The sequence below is a fragment of the Schistocerca gregaria genome, chromosome 1 (genome assembly GCF_023897955.1).
Source record: "Schistocerca gregaria isolate iqSchGreg1 chromosome 1, iqSchGreg1.2, whole genome shotgun sequence".
Taxonomy (NCBI): domain Eukaryota; kingdom Metazoa; phylum Arthropoda; class Insecta; order Orthoptera; family Acrididae; genus Schistocerca; species Schistocerca gregaria.
In genome coordinates, this window is record NC_064920.1 from 1099836452 (window position 1) to 1099860842 (window position 24391).

At 43.0% G+C, this 24391-nt stretch overlaps 1 protein-coding gene across 1 annotated transcript in view; it reads left to right on the forward strand.

Annotated features, from left to right (window-relative positions):
- LOC126315420 (nephrin-like) overlaps positions 1 to 24391 on the forward strand; it is a 478744-nt gene that overhangs the window by 399106 nt on the left and 55247 nt on the right. Inside the window, exon 10 of the mRNA XM_049992703.1 lies at positions 7314 to 7607. Coding sequence (XP_049848660.1) covers positions 7314 to 7607 — 294 coding nt within the window. The remainder of the gene's footprint in view (positions 1 to 7313; positions 7608 to 24391) is intronic.

The window sequence follows — 24391 nt, forward strand, 5'->3', positions numbered from 1 at the left end:
CTTCATTCCAACAAAAACATTTTTTGGTAAGCGAGTGCATATAAGATGATTTTTTAACGACTCACTGGGATTTTGAATCTGACCATGCAGACACTTCTTCAGTAATTCAGGATTTGCCAGGTCTCTGTAAATAGGTTTTATGATGTCCATCACTCCTGCTGGGATGGAATGTTTATGGCTGTATGAACTCTTTGAGCACTGGGCATTCCGGTAATTGCACCATGAATCAGGTCCAGCAGGGTAAAGGTTGTGTACTGGTTTATCATCAGTTGACAGTCTGTGGAAGAACGTAGCTCATGCTGCCTTCTTCATTTTCACCAAATCTTCAGTATTATTTCCAATCTTCAGTATTATTTCTAACGGCCATCCCATAATACTGCTGCAATTCGTCAATCATTTTGTCTGTCAGCCTGCCTCTTATGGTTTTATCATCAGAAAGTTTCTTGTCTCCCAAACTTTGTTTCAATTTCCTGAAACTGATTCCCATGCTCTTCCGGACATGACCAATACAAACAAGTGATTTAAGCTTTATAACACAGCAGTGCACAGCCTTCTGTATAAAAACTTACCAATTTTATTAGATCTTGTAGTAATGCACGTAAAAATTTTAACATTTTCAACTGGTGTAGATTACATTTAAAAAATAAAATACTTCCCATGTGAGTTTGTAAGTGATATACAGGGTGGTCCATTGATCGTGACCGGGCAAAATATCTCACGAAATAAGCGTCAAACGAAAAAAACTGCAAAGAACGAAACTTGTGTAGCTCGAAGGGGGAAACCACATGGCGCTATAGTTGGCCCGCTATATAGCGCTGCACATATATCAAACGGATATCAACTGCGTTTTTTAAAAAATAGGAACCCACATTTTTACTACATATTCGTGTAGTACGTAAAGAAATACGAATATTTTATTTTGCCCACTTTTTTCGATTTGTGATAGATGGCAGCGTAATAGTCACAAACATATGGCTCACAATTTTAGAAGAACAGCTGGTAACAGGTAGGTTTTTTTAAAATTAAAATACAGAACGTAGTTACATTTGAACATTTTATTTCTGTTGTTCCAATGTGATACATGTACCTTTGTGTACTTATCATTTCTGAAGACGCATTCTGTTACAATGGTGGTGATTAGTGTTTAACGTCCCGTCGACAACGAGGTCATTAGAGACGGAGCGCAAGCTCGGGTTAGGGAAGGATTGGGAAGGAAATCGGCCGTGCCCTTTCAAAGGAACCATCTCGGCATTTGCCTGAAACGATTTAGGGAAATCACGGGATTGAACCGTCGTCCTCCCGAATGCGAGTCCAGTGTGCTAACCACTGCGCCACCTCGCTCGGTCATGCTGTTACAGCGTGATTTCCTGTAACTACCACATTAATGCAATAAATGCTGAAAATGACGTCCGTCAACTTCAGTGCTTTTGGCAATACGTGTAACGACATTCCTCTCAACAGCGAGTAGTTCGCCTTCCGTAATGTTCGCACATATATTGACAATGTGCTGACGCATATTGTCAGGCGTTGTCGGTGGATCACGATAGCAAATATCCTTCAACCTTCCCCTCAGAACGAAATCCGTGGACGTCAGATCCGGTGAACGTGCGGGCCATGGTATGGTGCTTCGACGACCAATCCACCTTCCATGAAATGTGCTATTCAAGACCGCTTCAATCGCACGCGAGCAGTGTGCCGGACATCCATCATTTTGGAAGTAGATCGCCATTCTGTCATGCAGTGAAACGTCTTGTAGTAACATCGGTAGAACATTACGTAGGAAATCAGCATACATTGCACCACTTAGATTGCCATCGATAAAATGGGGGCCAATTCTCCTTCTTCCCATAGTGCCGCACCATACATTAACCCGCCAAGATCGCTGTGTTCCACTTGTCGCAGCCATCGTGGATTTTCCGTTCACCAATAGTGCACATTACGCTGGTTTACGTTACCGCTGTTGGTGAATGACGCAAAATCTGTCATCGTCTCGTAATCTCTCTTGTGCCCAGTGGCAGAACTGTACACAAAGTTCAGAGTCGTCGCCATGCAGTTCCTGGTGCATAAAAATATGGTACGGGTGCAATCGATACTGGTGTAGCGTTCTCAACACCGACGTTTTTGAGATTCCAGATTCTCGCGCGATTTGTCTGCTACTGAAGTGCGGATTAGTCGCGACAGCAGCTGAAACATCTACTTGGGCATCATCATTTGTTGCAGATCGTGGTTGACGCTTCACAAGTGGCTGAACACTTTCTGGTTCCTTAAATAGCATAACTATCCGGCGAACGGTCCGGACACTTGGATGATGTCGTCCAGGATACGGAGCAGCATACATAGCACACGCACATTGGGCATTTTGATCACAATAGCCATACATCAACACGATATCGACCTTTTTTGCAATTGGTAAACGGTCCAATTTAACACAGGTAATGTATAACAAAGCAAATACCGCCCGCACTGGCGGAATGTTACGTGATACCAAGTACTTATACGTTTGTGACTATTACAGCGCCATCTATCACAAAGCGAAAAAAGTGGTCTAACCAAAACATTTATATTTCTTTATGTACTACACGAATATGTAATAAAAATGGGGGTTCCTATTTTAAAAAACACATTTGATATCCGTTTGACCTATGGCAGCGCCATCTAGCGGGCCAACGTTAGCTCCAACACGAAATAAGCATCAAACGAAAAAACTACAAACAACGAAACTCGTCTATATATATAGGGTAGTCCATTGATAGTGACCGGGCCAAATATCTCACGAAATAAACAGCAAACGAAAAAACTGCAAAGAAATATATATATATATATATATATATATATATAACTGCAAAGAACTATATATATATATATATATATATATATATATATATATATATATATATATATATATATCCGGAAAATTGCAAATTTTATGAGATAAAAAAATCTCAAATTGTGAAAAAAAAAATATTTTTCCCTTCTATCTCCCCTTCAGTCATTTAAGTTGCTTCACTGTTCCGAGGTTATCTACTTCTATGTTACAAATATTGACAGTTGTTCATGATACGACTTGTTGAATATTTACTTCGTCGTCTTTGGTGATGGAATTTCGGTAGCATGTGTTTAGTAGCACTGCTTTGGCAGCACCGCCTTCGATAGTATATCCACTGCTGTCGTGCAGAGAAGGCATTGATTGTGTCTTGCCGCTAGCATACCGGAGGTTTCTGTGGCACTCTGTACATGGGAGTCGTTCTCAAACCCGACAGCTGCTGTAACAGAATGGTCGTCCGCCCCAACCCGTCCCATGGTGGACATTGCAGAGTGGCTGTTTGCAACATACAGTGGTATTCGGGTACCTGGCGGAAGACAACTACTCGCAGCAGCACGGCTCCAGTGGTCCAGGCAACACAGCAGTCGGACAGCAGCTGACTGAAGGCACTTGCTGTGGTCTGAAGATTTCCTCATTCAAATGATGCAAGGCGTCCAGCTCAACGGCGATCCGATGAGGGGCTAGACCACACTGTGTGGAAGCCATAGTGAAGGCGGGGAGCGTCTCTACGATTTTTAGGGGCGTTTTTCGTACCACGACTGGGGCTCCTTCATTGAGGGTGCCTCGACCATAAACCAAGACGTTTACTTCAACATTCTAGGTGGCAATGTGTTGCCTTTCTTCCAAGTTTTCATGATGTTCATGCTGCGCCCACCACCATTTTCCAACATGACGGTTGTAGAGATTTTTCACAATAAATTTGCAATTTTCCGAATATATATATAGTTCTTTGTAGTTTTTTCGTTTGCTGTTTATTTCGTGAGATATTTGGCCCGGTCACTATCAATGGACCACCCTATATATATAGACGAGTTTCGTTCTTTGTAGAGTTCACATGGCAGTAGGCGTACCTTCCTTGATTGACTATCACTGACGGATACTAATGCACTTCAGTTCTCCCCCTAAATCACCTGATCGTAATCCGACCTCAGTGGCTGGGACTATCTGGAAGCGCAGGTGAAATGTGTCAATCAGGATTCCCACCATCTGATAGCCGTATCTTACTTAACCATCAGTGGTTGGTTTCAGATGGATACGCCTTATAAAACTAGTAGTCTTCCTTCCTTGCCTGATTCGGACCGCCATCGAGGTCAGAGGCGGTGATGCACGGCAGTAGTATAATGTCTCCTCAGGGTGACCAGTTCTTTGTTTGATGTGCTTATTAAATTCTCTCTCATTACTAATGGTGACAGAGGAGCCGTCGTTGGGTGTATTGGAAGCATCCCCACGTTGTATTATGAAATGGCTCACTCTTTCGAAAGTTTCAGGCTGTACCCAAATACCATCACAAGCTACGTGAACACACAGTTTAACTGTTTGTGTATCACCAACTGGTTGAGTATACGCAACTTCTCTGATGGCCCACACAAGCAAAAATCGCGGGATTGAAGTCTGGTATTGGAGGTGGCCAGCCTCCTCATCCAATTCACCTCCTGGGAAAACTTCATTCAGATGCTGATGAACGGTGGTACCGTACTGAGCTGCTGCTCCATCGTGCATGAGCCACACCACCTGTTGTGTTGCTGAAGGCACATTCTCCAGCAAAACAGGCTGAATGTTCTGCAGGAATTCCACATGCGTGTGTCCTGTGAGGTGTTGCGGGAAGACGAATGGTTCCAACAGGTTGTCGCTATTAACCCCAGCCAGACAATGATGCTAAACCATTGCTAACGTAACAGTTCAACCATTATTTCTGTAGCTCAAGGATGACAATTGGATGCGTTTATTCTGGTTAATTAATACGACAAAATGTATGATATTGCGTACTTAGTACTAATTATTAAGTACTTCATTACACACTGCCCAATTTGAGACACAAGCTTACATGTACTTATTTGTTATTTTTCCTGTATGGAATCAGCTCCTTATTTAATATTTAATTTGCATAGGGGGACCTCAGCTATAACACTATAACACTGCTGAATGTGCAGGGTCTAGCAGAAAGCAATCATATATTATAAGGTTTTTCTTAAGAACCTTCCGGTTTTTTTTTTTTTTTTTTTTTTTTTTTTTTTTTTTTGTATTTCACATGGGTATAGTTGTAATGTAAATGTGGGTGTAAATGTACACTGAAGTGCCAAGGAAACTGATACAAGCATGCATATTCAAATACAGATACATGTAAACTGGCGGAATACAGCGCTGCGGACGGGAACGCCTACATAAGACCACAAGTGTCTCGCGCAGTTGTTAGATAGGTTACTGCTGTTACAATGGCAAGTTATCAAATTGTAAGTTTGAAAGTGGTGCTATAGTTGGCCCACGAGCAATGGGACGCAGAAACTCCGAAGTAGTGATGAACTGGGGGATTTTTCCGTACGAACATTTCACTACTGTACCTTGAACATCAGGAATCCGGTAAAATATCAAATCTCCGACATCGCAGCGGCCGGAAAAAGATCCTGCAGGAATGCGATCAACGACGATTGAAGAGAATCGTTCAGTGTGACAGAAGTGCAGTCCTTCCGCAAATTGCTATAGATTTCAGTGGTGGCCCATCAACAAGTGTCAGCGTGCGAACCATTCAACGAAACGTTGTCGATACGGGCTTTCGGAGCCGAAGGCCCACTCGTGTAACCTTGATGACAGCACGACACAGAGCCTTACACCTCGCCTGTGTCCATCAACACTGACATTGAACTGCTGATGACTGAAAACATGTTACCTGGTCGGAAGAGTCTTGTTTCAATTTGTATCGAGGGGGTAGACGTGTACAGGCATGGAGACAACCCCATGAAACCATGGACCCTGCATGACAGCAGGCGCTGTTCAAGCTGGTGGAGGTTCTGTAATGGTGTGGGTCGTGTGCAGTTGGAGTGATATGGAGTCCCCGATACGACTCTGACAGGTGACACGTACGTAAACATCCTGTCTGATCACCTGAATCCATTCACATCCATTGTGCATTCCGACGGACTTGGACAATTCCAGCAGGACAGTGAGGGAGCCCACACGTTCGGAATTGCTACAGAGTGGCTCCAGGAACACTCCTCTAAGTTTAAACACTTCCTCTGGCCACAAAACTACCAAGACATGAACTTTATTGAACATATCTGGGATGCCTTGCAACATGCCGTTCAGAAGAAATCTCCACCCCCTCGTACTCTTACAGATTTATCGACAGCCCTGAATGTATCATGCTGTCGATTCCCTCCAGCACTACTTCAGACATTAGTCGAGTCGATGCCACGTCGTGTTGCGGCACTTCTGCATGCTTGCAGGAGCCCTACACGATATTTAGGCAGGTGTACCAGATTCTTTGGCTCGTCAGTGTAGGCGTACATCTGAATGTAGGTGCAGGTTCAGATGCATAAGCTGACGCAGAGGGAGACATAGATGCCAATGCAGATGTAGATGTTCTTCGAGATGTAGATCAGATATAGGTGCTGATGTTGATGTAGGTGTAAGTGTAGATGTAGGTGCAAATGTAGATGTAAGTGCAAAAGTAGATGTAGATTTAGATGCAGATGTAGATGTAGATCCAGATGCAAATGTAGATGTAGCTGTAGATGCAGATGTAGATGTAGCTGTATATGCAGATGTAGATGTACATGTAGATTTAGATGCAGATGTAGATGTAGATGTAGATGTAGATGTAGATTTAGATGCAGATGCAAATGTGGGTGAAAATGTAGATGTAGGTGAAAATGTAGATGTAGGTGTAAATGTAGATGTAGGTGCAAATATAGATGTAGGTGTAAATGTAGATGTAGGTACAAATGTAAGTGCAAAAGTAGATGTAGATGCAGATGATGTAGATCCAGATGCAAATATAGATGTAGCTGTAGATGCAGATGTAGATGTAGCTGTATATGCAGATGTAGATGTACATGTAGATTTAGATGCAGATGTAGATGTAGATGTAGATGTAGATGTAGATTTAGATGCAGATGCAAATGTGGGTGAAAATGTAGATGTAGGTGAAAATGTAGATGTAGGTGTAAATGTAGATGTAGGTGCAAATATAGATGTAGGTGTAAATGTAGATGTAGGTGCAGATGTAGATGGAGATGCAAATGTAGATATAGAGTTAGATGTAGATGTAGATTTAGATGCAGATGCAAATGTGGGTGCAAATGTAGATGTAGGTGCAAATGTAGATGTAGATGCAAATGTAGATGTAGATGCAGATGCAAATGTAGATGTAGATGCAAATGTAGATTTAGGTAAAATATTGGTGTAGATGCAGATATAGATGCCTGACGCTGGAAATACCCAGTTTGCCTACTGGTCTTCTAGAGCACACGGAGTGTGTGTGGCGGTGTTGCAGACGCGCCGTACTGCGAGGAGGAGGGCGAGTCGGTGGTGGGCGCGACGCGGCAGGAGACGCTGGAGGTGTGGTGCCGCGTGTCGTGCGACCCGCCGGCGCTCGCCTTCCACTGGCAGTTCAACAGCTCCGGCGAGACGGCCGAGGTGGCGGCGGCGCGCTTCTCCAGCAACGGCAGCGCGTCCCTGCTGCGCTACACGGTGCGCTCCGAGCTCGACTACGGCACACTGCTGTGCTGGGCGCGCAACGCCGTGGGCGCACAGGCCCGGCCCTGCGTCTTTCAGGTAGTCGCCGCAGGTAAAGCGCGTCCCCGGCTGCAAGCCCCAGCTCCATCCCGTCTTCCTGTGACTTTCCACAACGCGTTAAATACAGTAAACGATACCTGTGAACACAGGGGGGGATGGGAAAAAAGTCTTGGAAGGGCAGGTCTAGAATTGTCATCATATGTCATTAATAAATTCAAATCTATTTTTGATATACGTATCACTTTAACAACGAGCAGGAAGAATACGTGTCAATTTAAATACGCTCTGCAATTTGCCACTGAAAATTAATCAGTAATTAAGATCTATGGCACCATCGTTGTTGTTGTGGTCTTCAGTCCAGAGACTGGTTTGATGCAGCTCCACATTCTACTCTATCCTGTGCGAGCTTCTTCATCTCCCAGTACCTACTGCAACCTACATCCTTCTGAATGTGTTTATCGTATTCATGCCTTGCTCTCCCTCTACGGTTTTTACCCTCCATGCTGCCCTCCAATACTAAATTGGTGATACTTTGATGCCTCAGACCATGTCCTACCAACTGATCCCTTCTTCTAGTCAAGTTGTGCCACAAATCTCTCTTCTCTCAAATTCTACTCAATACCTCCTCATTAGTTATGTGATCTACCCATATAATCTTCAGCAGTCTTCTGTAGCACCACATTTGAAAAGCTTCTATTCTCTTCCTGTTTAAACTATTTAGCGTCCATGTTTCACTTCCCTACATAGCTATTTTCCATATAAATACATTCACAAAAGACTTCCTGACACTTAAATCTATACTCGATGTTAACAAATTTCTCTTCTTCAGAAACGCTTTCCTTGCCATTGCCAGTCTACATTTTATACCCTCTCTACTTCGACCATCATCAGTTATTTTGCTGCCGAAATAGCAAAACTCATCTACTATTTTAAGTATCTGATTTTCTAATCTAATTCCCTCAGTATCACCTGATTTAATTCGACTACATTCCATTATTCTCGTTTCGCTTTTTTTCTCCTTTCAAGACACTGTCCATTCCGTTGAACTGTTCTTCCAGGTCCTCTTCTGTCTCTGACATAATTACAATGTTGTAGACAAACCCCATTTTTTATTTCTACTCCATGGATTTTAATTCCTACTCCAAATTTTTCTTTTGTTTCCTTTACCGCTTGCTTAATATACAGATTGAATAACATTGGAGATAGGCTACAACCCTGTCTCACTCCATTTTCAACCAATGCTTCCCTTTCGTGCCCCTCGACTCTTATAACTGACACCTGGTTTCTGCACAAATTGTAAATATCCTTTCGCCACCTACAGAATTTGAAAGAGATTATTCCACTCAACAGTGTCAAAAGCTTTCTCTAAGTCTATCATACTGGCACCATAATGGAATTTAACGTTTTTTTGATAATTTGAAAAAAATCTAAATATCTCTTCCCTTACAACTGTAACCTTACGGGTAATATTTAATGACAGTTAAACAAAAAATTTTTGTAAAATATATTCTCCAAACCATCAACAGACAATCTTGGCATTAAGTTAGATAGACATAAATAGCTTTAACGGGGGTAGAACGTCAAACGGGCCGACTTGTAGCAGATGAGGCACCACAGGACATTTTAATTTCTACTGTCTATACTTAAATTTATTAAAGTTTGTCAGAATGACAAGGAAGGATTCAGGATTCACCCTCACAACAGTGGAAGCACGAAAACATAAAAACATAAAAAAATTTATATGTGAAATGTCATGAGTTTTTCATCTACAATTGGTTGCATTTGTTGCTGTAGGTACACTCTTCTTCATAAAAGAAATTCTTCGATGAATTTTGCACAGCATACAAACCACTCTTACAGGTGGACGAAACTCTCGAATTTTCCAAATTTATTAAAAATTGTGGTACTGTATAAACTGAGATAATTAACTATAAAATTTGAGTTATTTCTAAACATGAAGTTTGAAATGTAATAGCTCATTCATTTTCTAGAGCTTCATTTACCTGTAGGTATGGTTTGTATGCTCTGCAAAATTCATCGAAGAATCTCTCTTACTTATGAAGAAAACTGTACATATAGCAAGCAACAAATGCAGTCAATAGTAAGAGAAAAAATGATGAAATTTTACATGTAAAACAAAAATTCTGTGAGTGTGAATTCTGAATCCGTCCTCGTCATGCTGACAAAGTTTTATGAATTTATTCGTAAAAGAATAGACAATGAAACTAAAATGTCCTGTCGTGCCTCTCCTGCTACAAGTCGGCCTTTTTGATGCCCTAACCACTAAACAAACCATCTAAATCTGGTCATTTGGATCAATAGACAAATTTCCTTAGAAAGTGAAAGAATATTTACATGGCGCAAGGTGACGTTATGTTAACAAATTAATTACTAAAAATAGATCAGGACTTTAAAAATAACCTTGAGGTTAAGGGAAACTTTTTTCGTGCAAAACACTGACGTAGGAACGTTATACAGTAAGCCTCGCTAGCAGTCAGAGAGAAATAAGTGTAACTGGCTGAATTTAAAGCTCACAACAGCCTCAAGACATGACGTCTACATATACAGGCAGGCGCTAAAACGATAACCTTTATGCGGGAAACAGAAAGGCTGATAAAACCCAGTTTAATCTGTAGAGAACCGACATGAACAAACTTGCGCCGCCCTCAGATACCGGCCGATACCACAAACATCGTGCTGTCACACCAGCAGGCCTCCCGCTCGCGGCAAGCACGATACAACCACGCGAGGACCCGAGCTTCAGGAACACAACCAGAATACCATGGAATAAGCACGAATAAATTAAGCCAAGATAATTCAAGCCTCTTGTAACGTTACTCGCCAAAAGGCGCCTTTAGAAGCTAATATCAAGAAGCCAGGAAATTATTCAGTCGGCTACGCTTCTAGTAATGTTTTCACTCGTTTTGACATAATAAGGAGTTTAAAAGGAGAACAATATGCAACGCAACTCGCCAATATATTTCAGAGACCAAAGCTTACTCGAACCCTACAAAACGAAGCGCACAAATTAAAATGCAGAAAACATACTTCAAATGCAAGGCCTTACCAGTACAGATCCGGCAAAGGGCCGTTAACACAATCAGTGTCTTGAAGGATGTTTCATCCTTAGGTCTATAATTGATGTTATTTAGCATGACATTTCAGCCACCAAGAAATACATCAACGTCTTAAGATTGCACAATAGGCTGTAAAACAATTCACATATTAACGCTCCCTTCTAAAGTCAAGAAAATAATTTTAACGGGAACACATATTTCTAATAAATAGCAAATGGAATGCAACAAATTTCAAAACTACTACGAAATAGTACACTACTGGCCCTTAAAATTGCTACACCAAGAACAAATGCCGATGATAAACGGGTATTCATTGGACAAATATATTATACTAGAACTGACATGTTATTACATTTTCACGCAATTTGGGTGCACAGATCCTGACAAATCACTACCCAGAACAACCACCTCTGGCCGTATTAACGGCCTTGATACGCCTGGGCATTGAGTCAAACAGAGCATGGATGGCGTGTACAGTTACAGCTGCCCATGGAGCTTCAACACGATACCACAATTTATCGAGAGTAGTGACCGGCATATTGTGACGAACCAGTCGCTCGGCCACCATTGACCAGACGTTTCCAATTGGTGAGAGATCTGGAGAATGTACTGGTCAGGGCAGCAGTCGAACATTTTCCGTATCCAGAAAACCCCGTACAGGACCTGCAACATGCGGTCGTGCATTATCTTGCTAAAATGTAGGGTTTCGCAGGGATCGAATGAAGGTTAGAGCCACGGGTCATAACACATCTCAAATGTAACGTCCGCTGTTCAAAGTACCATCAATGGGAACGATAGGTAACCGACACGTGTAACCAATGGCACCCAATACCATCACGCTAGGGGATCCGCCAGTATGGCGATGACGAATACACGCTTCCAATGTGCGTTCACCGCGATGTCGCCATACACGGATGCGACCATCATGATGCTGTAAACAGAACTTGGATTCATCCGAAAAAATGACGTTTTGAGGTCCTAGCACCCAGCTTCCTCGTTGAGTACGCTCGTATCTACACTCCTGGAAATGGAAAAAAGAACACATTGACACCGGTGTGTCAGACCCGCCATACTTGCTCCGGACACTGCGAGAGGGCTGTACAAGCAATGATCACACGCACGGCACAGCGGACACACCAGGAACCGCGGTGTTGGCCGTCGAATGGCGCTAGCTGCGCAACATTTGTGCACCGCCGCCGTCAGTGTTAGCCAGTTTGCCGTGGCATACGGAGCTCCATCGCAGTCTTTAACACTGGTAGCATGCCGCGACAGCGTGGACGTGAACCATATGTGCAGTTGACGGACTTTGAGCGAGGGCGTATAGTGGGCATGCGGGAGGCCGGGTGGACGTACCGCCGAATTGCTCAACACGTGGGGCGTGAGGTCTCCACAGTACATCGATGTTGTCGCCAGTGGTCGGCGGAAGGTGCACGTGCCCGTCGACCTGGGACCGGACCGCAGCGACGCACGGATGCACGCCAAGACCGTAGGATCCTACGCAGTGCCGTAGGGGACCGCACCGCCACTTCCCAGCAAATTAGGGACACTGTTGCTCCTGGGGTATCGGCGAGGACCATTCGCAACCGTCTCCATGAAGCTGGGCTACGGTCCCGCACACCGTTAGGCCGTCTTCCGCTCACGCCCCAACATCGTGCAGCCCGCCTCCAGTGGTGTCGCGACAGGCGTGAATGGAGGGACGAATGCAGACGTGTCGTCTTCAGCGATGAGAGTCGCTTCTGCCTTGGTGCCAATGATAGTCGTATGCGTGTTTGGCGCCGTGCAGGTGAGCGCCAAATCAGGACTGCATACGACCGAGGCACACAGGGCCAACACCCGGCATCATGGTGTGGGGAGCGATCTCCTACACTGGCCGTACACCTCTAGTGATCGTCGAGGGGACACTGAATAGTGCACGGTACATCCAAACCGTCATCGAACCCATCGTTCTACCATTCCTAGACCGGCAAGGGAACTTGCTGTTCCAACAGGACAATGCACGTCCGCATGTATCCCGTGCCACCCAACGTGCTCTAGAAGGTGTAAGTCAACTACCCTGGCCAGCAAGATCTCCAGATCTGTCCCCCATTGAGCATGTTTGGGACTGGGTGAAGCGTCGTCTCACGCGGTCTGCACGTCCAGCACGAACGCTGGTCCAACTGAGGCGCCAGGTGGAAATGGCATGGCAAGCCGTTCCACAGGACTACATCCAGTATCTCTACGATCGTCTCCATGGGAGAATAGCAGCCTGCATTGCTGCGAAAGGTGGATATACACTGTACTAATGCCGACATTGTGCATGCTCTGTTTCCTGTGTCTATGTGCCTGTGGTTCTGTCAGTGTGATCATGTGATGTATCTGACCCCAGGAATGTGTCAATAAAGTTTCCCCTTCCTGGGACAATGAATTCACGGTGTTCTTATTTCAATTTCCAGGAGTGTATGATGCAGCGACAAGGGTAACCGCAGCCATGGTCTCCGAGCTGATGGTTGTTGTCTTGCACACTTCCCCATCTGTTGACTCAGGGATCGAGACGTGGCTGCACCATCCGTTACAGCCATGCGGATAACATGCCTGTATCACGACTGCTAGTGATACGAGGCCGTTGGGATCCAGTACGGCGTTCCGTGTTACCCTCCCGAACCCACCGATTCCATATTCTGCTAGCAGTCATTGGATCTTGACCAACGCGAGCCGCAATGTCGCGATACGATAAACCGCAATCGCAATAGGCTACAATCGGACCTATATCAAAGTCGGAAACGTGATGGTACGCATTTCTCCTGGTTGCACGAGGCATCCATCACAACAACGTTACACCAGGCGCCGCCGGTCAACTACTGTTTGTGTATGAGAAATCGGTTGGAAACTTTTCTCGTGTTGCAGGTGTCGCCACCGGCGCCAACCTTGTGTGAATGCTCTGTAAAGTTTATCATTTGCATGTCACAGCAACTTCTTCCTGTCGGTTAAATTTCGCGTCTGCACCACATCTTCGCGGTGTAGCCATTGTAATGGCCAGTAGTGTAAATCTTCGAATTTTACGCCACAGCATGGCCCATAAAACCTTATAATTCCCAAAATCACGTAAGGTAAGCTAAACATGCACCAGTGCACTCTCAGTCAGTATGGTGACTGTTCCACCAAATTAGACTGCAACAAATGTCATAGGGGCGTGCAAGGAAGGAACCGCGTGAGCAGACAGGTGAATAATAGCGACGGCTGCACTCGACGAACGGACCGCCATATCCGCAAGTCAAGCAGTCCACTACAATCCGAGACGACTCTCGACACCAGAAAACTGGCTCTGCATCGCGCAGGGCTTGTTTCTCGGAGAGCTGGCAGCTGACAGGCAGCGACGTACTTCAGTACTCGCCTCTTACTAAGTCCCCGTTAGGCGCGCAGGGCTTGTTTCTGAGATCGCCACGGCAACTACAAGTCCAGAGACACTACACTACAGTCACACCTCCTATCGAGATGTCAGTACATCAGACTCTATCCGGCGCGGCTTAGTAAGAGCTTACCTAACATCTGGATCTATACCCCGCAACCGAAAATATCTAATGGAGAGTTCTTCTGGTATAACAATGAGCTTCCTTTGCTGATCCATTCCAAGACTGTTATAGAAAGGATGGCAGCTTTAATTCCTCTAATTTCCTCGTCAACATTTCCCAAAACGTGTGTACGAGATAGTACTGTAGTATTCTGCCTGACTCATTTTGGAAAGCAAGATGGTACAGGAGTACTACTACCGAGAGTTGTAGTGCCCGCTATATTCTGCTGGTTGTTAACCCCGTGCTACTGCCATTTCTTCGACAGCTTTTTCAGCAGGACAATGCACGTCCGCTTACGGCTGCTGAGACGCAACATACTCATCATGAAACTTCCTGGCAGAGTAAAACTGTGTGCTGGACCGAGACTCGAACTCAGGACCTTTGCCTTTCGCGTGCAAGTGCTCTACCATATGAGCTACCCAAGGACAACTCACGACCCGTCGTCACAGTTTCAATTCTGCCAGTACCTCGTCTCCTACCTTCCAAACTTCACAGAAGCTCTTCTGCGAACCAGGTAAACGTCCCGAGTTCGAGTCTAGGTCCGGCACACAGTTTTAATCTGCCAGGAAGTTTCATATCAGCGCACACTGCACTGCAGAGTGAAAATCACTCTCTGGAAACATCCCCCAGGCTGTGGCTAAGCCATGTCTCCGCAATATCCTTTCTTCCAGGAGTGCTAGTTCTGCTGGGTTCGCAGAAGACCTTCTCTGAAGTTTGGAAGGTAGGAGACGATATACTGGCAGAATTGAAGCTGTGAGGACGGGTTGTGAGTCGTGCGTGGATAGCTCAGATGGTACAGCACTTGCCCTCGAAAGGCAAAGGTCCCGAGTTCGAGTCTCGGTCCGGTACACAGTTTTAATCTGCCAGGAAGTTCCACTTGTTCCAAGCATCTGCAGCCTGTATAGGCCTTTACTACATGACTAAAACAGGACAACAACTAGAACGTTCACAGTACAACAAGAAAGTGTTTGCTGCGTACGTCATCTGTAAGCAAGCACAATCAATCAATGGAAGGAACTGAAGTTTGTGTTCAGCAGATGGTGGTTTATGATACACAAATAAAAACTAAGAAGTTGATCCTAAAGATAAATTTAAATCTGATGGACATGGCTTGTGTGAATTTAAGCAAATAAAATTCTAACAAAAGACATACACTGTGTGCTTGCACTCTAGAGGCTCATGAGGCGGTAGCTCGTCACAGCACGAAGCAAGTCCTTACACAGACTGATAATGACGATGATATAGAAGAAGAACGTTTATAGTGGAAACCAAAACATATATATGACCATGTTCACCGTGCAGACATAAGACGCTGGACAAATTTGATCAATGAGCTAGTGTTGATGATTTAACATCTGTAAGAAATTGCTCCAAAAGACGTTGAAAACAGCATAAAATAACCAAATGTGACAGATGTGGTGCTTAGGTGCCCCACGAAATGTAGATATGTGTAAATTTCATCAGCGATTCAATATATCGAAACAAAGGAACATGACTCTGCTTGATTACAACTCTAAATTATTTTACCTATTTAAATAATGAAACAATTATTGTAAAATGAACCGACGTACAGTTTAATGACGTTATGGTGCACTTAAAAGGCGTTATTTTCACGGAAATAGCCTGACTCTTTGATGAAAATAAAGTTCAGGTATCTAGGAGAGAGAATTCAAGAAAATAGGTTGAAAAAATTTGCCGTAACTGATAGGACACACAAAATGGAAGGAGCATACCGAAGACAAAAATTGTTTCCAATAAAAAGGTCATAATATTAATACGTGAACATGAAAATTGCAGTACCGATTTTTAATATCAATTACACAAGGAGGCCAATGCAACTTATATATTTCGAAAGCTACTTTGCCACAGACGAACACAAAGAAAAGATCATGTGTGTACGTAGCCATTAAAAGTGGTAAGAGGAAGCAGATACCGTCGCATTTATAGCTCTAATGATACTTTCTCTATCCTGCGTTAAAATATACAATACGTGAACATCGAAAACGGAAATGGTGCCAATTTGTGCTCTGTGTACCGATCAGGTGCTCTGGTAGAAATAATACGCGAATGTAATAACGTTTCGTGAAATCGCGTTCTAGGGACATTCATGTTTAAATGTTGCAGATAGTTCTATTACAGTAAGATACACATACCGGGCAGCTAAAATGACACAACTGCTATGTCGTTGATATTGCCAACGGTGGAAAACAAAACGTAGTAACGACGCCGTGAGGGCAAAAAACGTTAATTAGTGTCGTTCTTTCACTTACTTTCGTCTAAGAGAAAACGGAGCTAACTTTGCGTTTGTTTGCCGCTATAACCCCAAAATCTGAATTATTCCTAATTTTCGATTTCTTCACACTGAGTAGCTACAACTTCCCCTCTTATACAAAAACAATATTTGTCTTTGGATTTACCCTGAAGACGAAAACTAACCTATTGGACTGAAAGACGAAGAGCTAGAGAGACACAGTTTCTGTGTAGGGAAAAGGAATGATGCAGACGTATTGTTTTTTGAAATATTAATTTAAATATGCATTGAACTTAATTCCAAATAATTTTGAGAGTTGTAATTACGGTTTGATGAATTTACAATGCACATTTTGTAATCCATATCATTTTACGTCTGAGGTTACTTTACGTGATAGAACGGCATTCACACTGTGTTGTCATAACGGAAAATTTAGTTCACCACTGTTAACACAAAATTTATTTTTCAGCGCACAGTACCAAGGACTCACTTAAATTGATTGAACAATTAAAGAGAAATCAAAGAATTATTTCAAGAATGCTCGTAGCATTGCTGTGGGTCACATTTGAGGATAAAACTTTTGACACAGTTTTACGTAGAGTGTAGCCTTTTAAGATAAATGACATGGATCACAGCTTGGGTCCACTAACTCAACAGGTCGAATTTCTACAGCAGGCGATACTAGTATCAATAAATCCATAAACAACGCATCGCAACCCGGTATTGAAAACACAATGGCTCTACACAAGTGAATGCTTAACTAGCACTGAATTGTAAATTGGACAAATCAGAAATGTAAGAATCACTGTGAGAAATAATTGTAGCTCCAGTGATAAGCAATGTAGACTGGAAATTAATAAGGTATGAGGAAGTACAAGAAAAACACACACGATTAGAAAAATATTTTTCGGATTGTTGTACAGGATGAATGACAATAGGCTGACAAAATGGATCCTCAAGTCACTCTGGGCTGAGAAGTTAACAACAGACTGGGTCCGAGATTTTAAAAAGGTTCAGAAATACACAACATAAAAGCAAAAGGCACAGCAGGAAGGTATACACAGCCTGATAAAAAAAAGTGAAGCACCCGGAAGACATGGTTTGATGTCAATACATTTTTCTAAATGTACTCACCATAGGCGGGTATGTAAATGATCAGAGTTGCAGCCGCGCGGTGTAGCCGCGAGTTCTAAGGCGTCTAGTCGTCGTTCTCGCTGCTCCCTCCGTCTGAGTTTCGATTCCTTCCTCGTGCATGGGTGCCTGTGTTGTCCTTAGCGTAAGTTAGTTTAAGTTACATTAATTAGTGTGTAAGCCTAGCAACCGATGAGCTCAGCAGTTTGGTCCCATAGACCCTTACCACAAATTTCCAAAATTAGATTTGCAGTTTTCTGTGACAGGCGGAACGGCCACCAGAGGGTATTAAGGCTGTTCGTATTTAGTGTTGTCACCAAGCTTGGAGGGCAGACAAGGGGCATGAGAAGTCAGGTGAGTGATCACTGTGAGGGATACAGAGATGCTGAGTGTGAGACACTGTTATCAGCATCTGACAGAGTCTGAGAGGTACCGCATTGTGGATCTCCATCTGACTGTCTGATCGAATCATGCAACACCCAGATTTGGCGAACTGTCGGATATGACACTGGCCCAGTGATGGACCGTTATCAGCATCTGGCAAGAGTCTGAGAGATGCCGCATTGTGGATCTTCATTTCACTGTCTCGTCGAATCATGCAATACCCAGATTTGGGGAACTGTCGGATGTGTCAGTGTCCCATTGATGGACTGTTATCAGCATCTGACAGAGTTTGAGAGGTGCCTCATTGTGGATCTCCATTTGACTGTCTGGTCGAATCATGCAATACCCAAATTTGGGGAATTGCCTGATGTGTCAGTGGCCCAGTGATGGATTGGGTGGGAATATAGGTCGCGGCCATATTGGCCAATAATGGTCCCCCAGGTTTAGAGCAGAACCACGACTCATCACTGAACACAATGGGATGCCATTAATCGGCAGTCTAGCTGCTCCTAGACTCTGACCAATGGCGCTGTATGACACAGAACGTTGCACAGTTACCGGATGTCAGCTGCAGATGTGAAGGTGTTAAGGTGTATTCGGAGCACAACACAGCGGTAATCCTCCCAAGTGTTGGCCAGACGTCGTCGATCATGACATTGACGACGAGTATGCTAGTCATCACGTTCACAACCAGGACCTGAGGAGGAGTCCCATTCTTCTAATGCTGTGGAGAGGTACAGCGGTGTTACCCTGGTGTCATGGTGTGAGAAACCATCACGTATGGTTTCAGGTCATGGCTGACAGTGATTGTGGGAAGTCCGATATAGGACATAGGCTGCTAGAGTAGAAGGACTAAGCCCAAAGTCGAGGACGCACCAAAGATATAATTTTTCTTCACTGACTGAGACACTTGGGAGAGTTTACACTGGTGCCATACATAGAAAATTTAAGCTATTGCGGTTTTATAGACAAGGTCAACAATCTGAACAACCACAACACATATTTGGATAGACATTAATTAAAGCAAGATTTACTTGAAACAATTAGATAAACATTATCTTACAGATAGGCTTCGTAATCTGAACTGCAAAACTGACTAGAATCCAGTGTTTACACAGAACTTAATTGAAACGGAATTTAAATAAAAACTTCCTGTACAAAATAATTCTGATACTTGAAAATTACATGCACGTAAATCCATAGCTTTACTCAAAATTTGGATGGAAGGCAACTTCTTCACAGTATTAAGAACAATGTATGACATGCTGACAATGTTGACCTAGACGCCATGGTGTAACCTCAACTGTTGTACGCAAAGAGGCTGGGTCGATCTAAACAGACTAAAAAGGAAGTCATACAGGCTACCCTACTAATCAACAAGTTAGTTGGTAGCAATTGTTAGAGACTTACACTTAACCTTAACTCAGTGAATAGCAAGAGCACAAGACGAACATTAAGGTTTGATTTAAACTGATGATTACAAAGTGCACAATTCATACCAAACCCCTTTTAAAAGGTATATAAAAATCCTTTCCAAAATCAAGGTAAAAATTACTCTCGACTCCCTTTAAAGGGTGGATCAAAATAGAAAAAAATTATCTTGAGGCGGCTCTAAAGGCGAATTTAAAAACAACTTCTCAAGCTTAAGTAACTTTCAAGGGAGACTTACACCATTAAATAAATGTACGAGGGTCGTCCACAAAGTGAGTTCCGTTTCTATTTCTAACCGCGGCAGCGCTACGATCGCAGTTCCGAGCATGCGTGGCAGTTACTCTGATTCAAGGAGAAGACAAGTACTCCATTTTCAGATCGCTGCTGCCGACTTGTGCTTTGTGGTGCTTCTTTATAATGTCAGCCGTAATTCAAAATGTCGTCGCGTGTGAAATCAGGTCTGTGATCCGTTTTTTAATTGTAAAGAAAGTTAAACCAAAGGAAATTCATCGGCAAATCTGCGAGGTTTACGGACAAAATGCTGTGAGTTCAAAAATGGCTCTGAGCACTATGGGACTGAACTTCTGTGGTCACCAGTCCCCTACAACTAAGGACATCACACACATCCATGCCCGAGGCACGATTCGAACCTGCGACCGTAGCGGCCGCGCGGTTCCATAGTGTAGCGCCTAGGACCGCTCGCCCAATCCGGCCGGCCAAAATGTTGTGAGTGATTCAATGGTTAGAAGATGGGTGAGACTGTTGAATGAAGGACGTGGTCAAGTTCACGATGAAGAACAAAGTGGACGCTTGTCTATGGTTACTAATGAATTGGTTCACAGAATTGGACAGAAGATTAAGGACAACCGGACATCGCTCCTGGCGACTTTCATCTCTTCTTACATGAAAAATCTGTCCTTGGTGGTCGACACTTCAACAATGAAGACGAGCTGAAAGAACATGTTACCTCATGGTTGGATGCACAGGCGGCAACGTTCTGTGAAGAAGGCATACAAAAATTTGTGCCACGTTATGACAAGTTCGTACAGAACATCGGAGGCTATGTAGAAAAGTTGTTTAACAGTTGTAGATTTTTTACAATAAAAATTTATTCTGTATCTGTACACGTTTGCTTTATGTAACCAAACGGAACTTACTTTGTGGACACATCTCGCATACAATTTGGAAATAGTGAGGTCGCACAGAGCAGTCTTTAAAGGGATATAATAGATTTTAGACCATAAAGATTAAGATTACGCTACAGTAGAACCCCTCTAATTCGTCTCCTTCGGGACCGGGACCATGGTCGGAAAGAAAAAAAGGTCGGATTGTCCGAAAAATCTAATATATAGCAAAAATTATAAAAAGACAGTTAGTACAAACAATTAAACGATTTAAGAACTAATAGACGTCTACGGTAATATAAATGATGTTTTTTTACACAGTTTTAAACAATATACTAACGAAGAAACGTCTACACACACTATAATATGTATTGGTTTTAAAAGGAAAGACGACAAACAAATTACAGTATTGTACTGTACTTCACAACGTATAAACGATATATACTGTAAACTAAAAAATGTTTATAGCACTGTATGTAAATAAGATTTTTTTTTTACAAAAAATAAAATACTGTACGTATATACTAAGAAATGATTATACTGTATGCACTGTTTTTACAGTAAAAACGAAAACAAATTACATGGAAAAAAAGCCAGTGATACATTTTTGTTTAGCAGATGTTATTCTAGATTTACGTGCAGACTCCCTCCATTTTTTATCCACAAAACGTCAATTGGAGTTGAAGTTCGATTCTGCTCGATGTCAAAAGGATTTTTTGCATCGTTGTGTGAAATCCGGATGGGCGGTTCGTCTTCGACGTCCGAGACCTGGCTAACAGCGGCAACAAATCTGCTCGTCATTGAGCTCTTCAAAAGTGTCACAGTCTTTCTCACATTCGTTGATCCACTCTTCAACTTCACTGGCAGGGACGGTCGGCTCCAGAGTTGTAGACCTTTAACGATTTCCAGTGCATCGTTGTTTTTCTCATCTTCGGTATGCTCATTTTCAGTCATTTTCGTGGACAAAACTTACGCCACGATTTCCGCAGTGTGTCAGGTTTCAGTTCATCCCATGCTCCAGCGATTGTGTAGATAGCATCTTTGATGTTCAGGGATTTCATTGCCTCAAATACGTTATGATCTCCTTCAGATTTAGCTGATATACTTTCTGTGATATCGCCTTTTTAACCATTGGATAACGCCCTGATCCATTGGTTGTAGAGGTCACATTACGACGCAGAAAGAGAGCTTTTATGTCCCCTTTCACCAGATGCTTCTCAGATGGATGTGATAGTACGTTATCCAACAGTAGTAGAGCATGAACAGGCTGATTTTTTTTTTTTTTTTTGCTTCAGGTCTTTTTCAACCCATGGCGCAAACTCTTAGAAAAACCAGTATTTAAAAATATTGCAGTCCATCCAAGAAAATTTTTCATTGTGATAATAAACCGGCAAGGAAGATAAGTTTATATTTTTGAATGCCTTTGGCTTCTTAAATTTGAAAATGACGAATAAGGGGAGCTAGTGGGTACCATCTGCGTTGCCACAAAGAATGACTGTTATTCTGTCTTTTATAAGTTTCGTTTGTAGAACGGATTCATTTGAAGCTGCGAGCGTTTTTGTTGGCAACATTTTAAAGTTCAGCCCTTTTTCGTCGATGTTACCTACTTCGCAGGGTAACAGTTCATTTTCTTCTACAATTTCTTGAAACTTAAAACTGCTTAGCAGCTGCTGCATCGGCAGATAGTTTTTCACCAGAAATAGAAACAAATCGGACACCGTGACGAGCTTTCCAACGATCAATCCAGCGTTCACTGGCAGCAAATTTACTTGCGGCTTACAGTTTTTTATGCAAAACTATCGCTTTTTCTTTGAGAATTGGCCCAGATATTGGAGCTCATTTCCTTCTTTCTTGACAAAACCACATCCACAATGCGTTATCAAGCAGTTTAAGTTTAGACTATTTTAATGTTTTGCGATTCTTCAGAGTGATTTCACCATCAATCGTAACTGTATAGAATTCAATGTCTTTCCGATTCTTCCTCCAATCGTTAATTGTCATAACACCTACATTCAGTTCCTTTGCAATTTTTTGGAGTGATTCTGCTTTGTCCAGTCTACGGCACTGCTAATTTTTCATTTAGTGAAAGAGTTACGTGTTTACGATTGAATCCATACATGTTGAAAAACAGACAACTGTACACACTGTACAGTAACGTATAGTATAACAATGTGCACAGCGATAGATACCGCAACAATGGCCATACAGGCATCCAGTCAGTGACAAGTCGGCAGAGGCTCGCGAGGCTGAGCGTGGTCGGACTAACCGAAGTGACGGACCATCCAAGGTCGGATTAGAGGGGTTCTACTGTACTCCCCTCTGAAACGGCGACCACTTTATCTTCTAAACACCCCTCTCAGGTCGGGGACAGAAGTTCCAGAATTACATTACCGACAACCGATTAGCAAGCTGAAAGTTCTGTAGAACGTGAGATGCTCTAGGAACTATGAAGGTAGGCAGGATGAAGTCCAGTCAAATACCAGCAACGCCGATATGGTGTTGGAGCACAACACACTGCGGGTAGGGGAGACTTAACAGTGACTATTATCGGTCAAAGCCAAAGAACAAGATCCAAACAGAGAGGGTCAAATAAAGTGGCTAACCAAGCAGGACAGTGTCCAGCAGAGTGGCAGTAAGCAGTTCCGTGAGTCGACACGTTGCAACAGCCGCCAGCCGCTCCAAACTCAGCGCCCTCTGCTCCTTCACACACGCGGCCGTTCCACGGGCAGCCTGCGCTGCCCTCTCTGTGTCGCTCGCGAACACCGACTGTCCTCCAGTCCCCTCTGCAGACTCCCTTTCCAACTACCTCATTGCCCCCACCTAAGACCTGGCCAAACCAAAGAGGCCACCAACAGAAGTATGCCTGCGAGATAAACACTCTGACCATACAACAGAAATATCTTTGGAGCGAGCATTCGGGTGCGCAGAACAGATTTCGTGTTGTCAGCATACATTGCCGGCCTAATCTCCTGATCTCTGGATGCCTTAAGTTTGTCCGTAAGGCGTCCTGTATATTTAGAATGTTATCACATCACTACTGCAGACAGTTTCTCTTCGTAGGTTTTATTTGATACCTGGAATAAACCGGTTTGAAGAGAAATGAAGGAAACCAAGAAGTTAGAATTTTGAAGAGTTTCTTTGCGACCAATATTACAGCTCAAATGCACCCATTTTTTGGTATCTGGGTCATCCACCGCTATCTTTCGGTATGACACGGCACTCAATCGTATTACTGAATCTGATGTAGTGAATTTTGCTGTTATAGTATCGTAACACGACTTGATGGCAAGTCAGTACCTTCGAAAGTGTCCGAAAAACCTCCAAATTTGCTGAAAATTAGGGATTATACCAATTGCTTCATCGGTTTCCTTCCAGTTTTTCTTGATTTATTTTCCTCTTTCTTGTTGGCTAGTGCACAGTTTTGCTTAGCTTGGTTGATTGCTTTGGGGGAAGTGACTAAAAAACCAAACCATTAGTGCGAGCTGATTAGAGAAAATACGAAGACAAGGTGCTAAACGAAAACTTGAAAGTGAATCGGTGAATTTCTTCATATGATTCGACAATATTCTTCAATAAAAGTAGTAACATATAGAAATAAACACCACTGTAAAAGAGATGTGAGAAAATTGTAATCGATATTGTAAAGATACACACCTTCTGTACAGAGCCATATCTGTAGAGGACTTGAAACATTTTCTTTGTCAACTACACCCAAAAACATCTTTATAACCGTTTATGTTAGTTACTCTCGATGTGTACTGTGCACTGAAGATGTGAATGATGTTTATCATGTAAGAGACTGTAGAAATGGACCATAAGAAAACTGTAGGTTCAAGTTCTTCCAAATTTTACCACTAACTACATGAAAAATCGATAACAAACTTGAAATT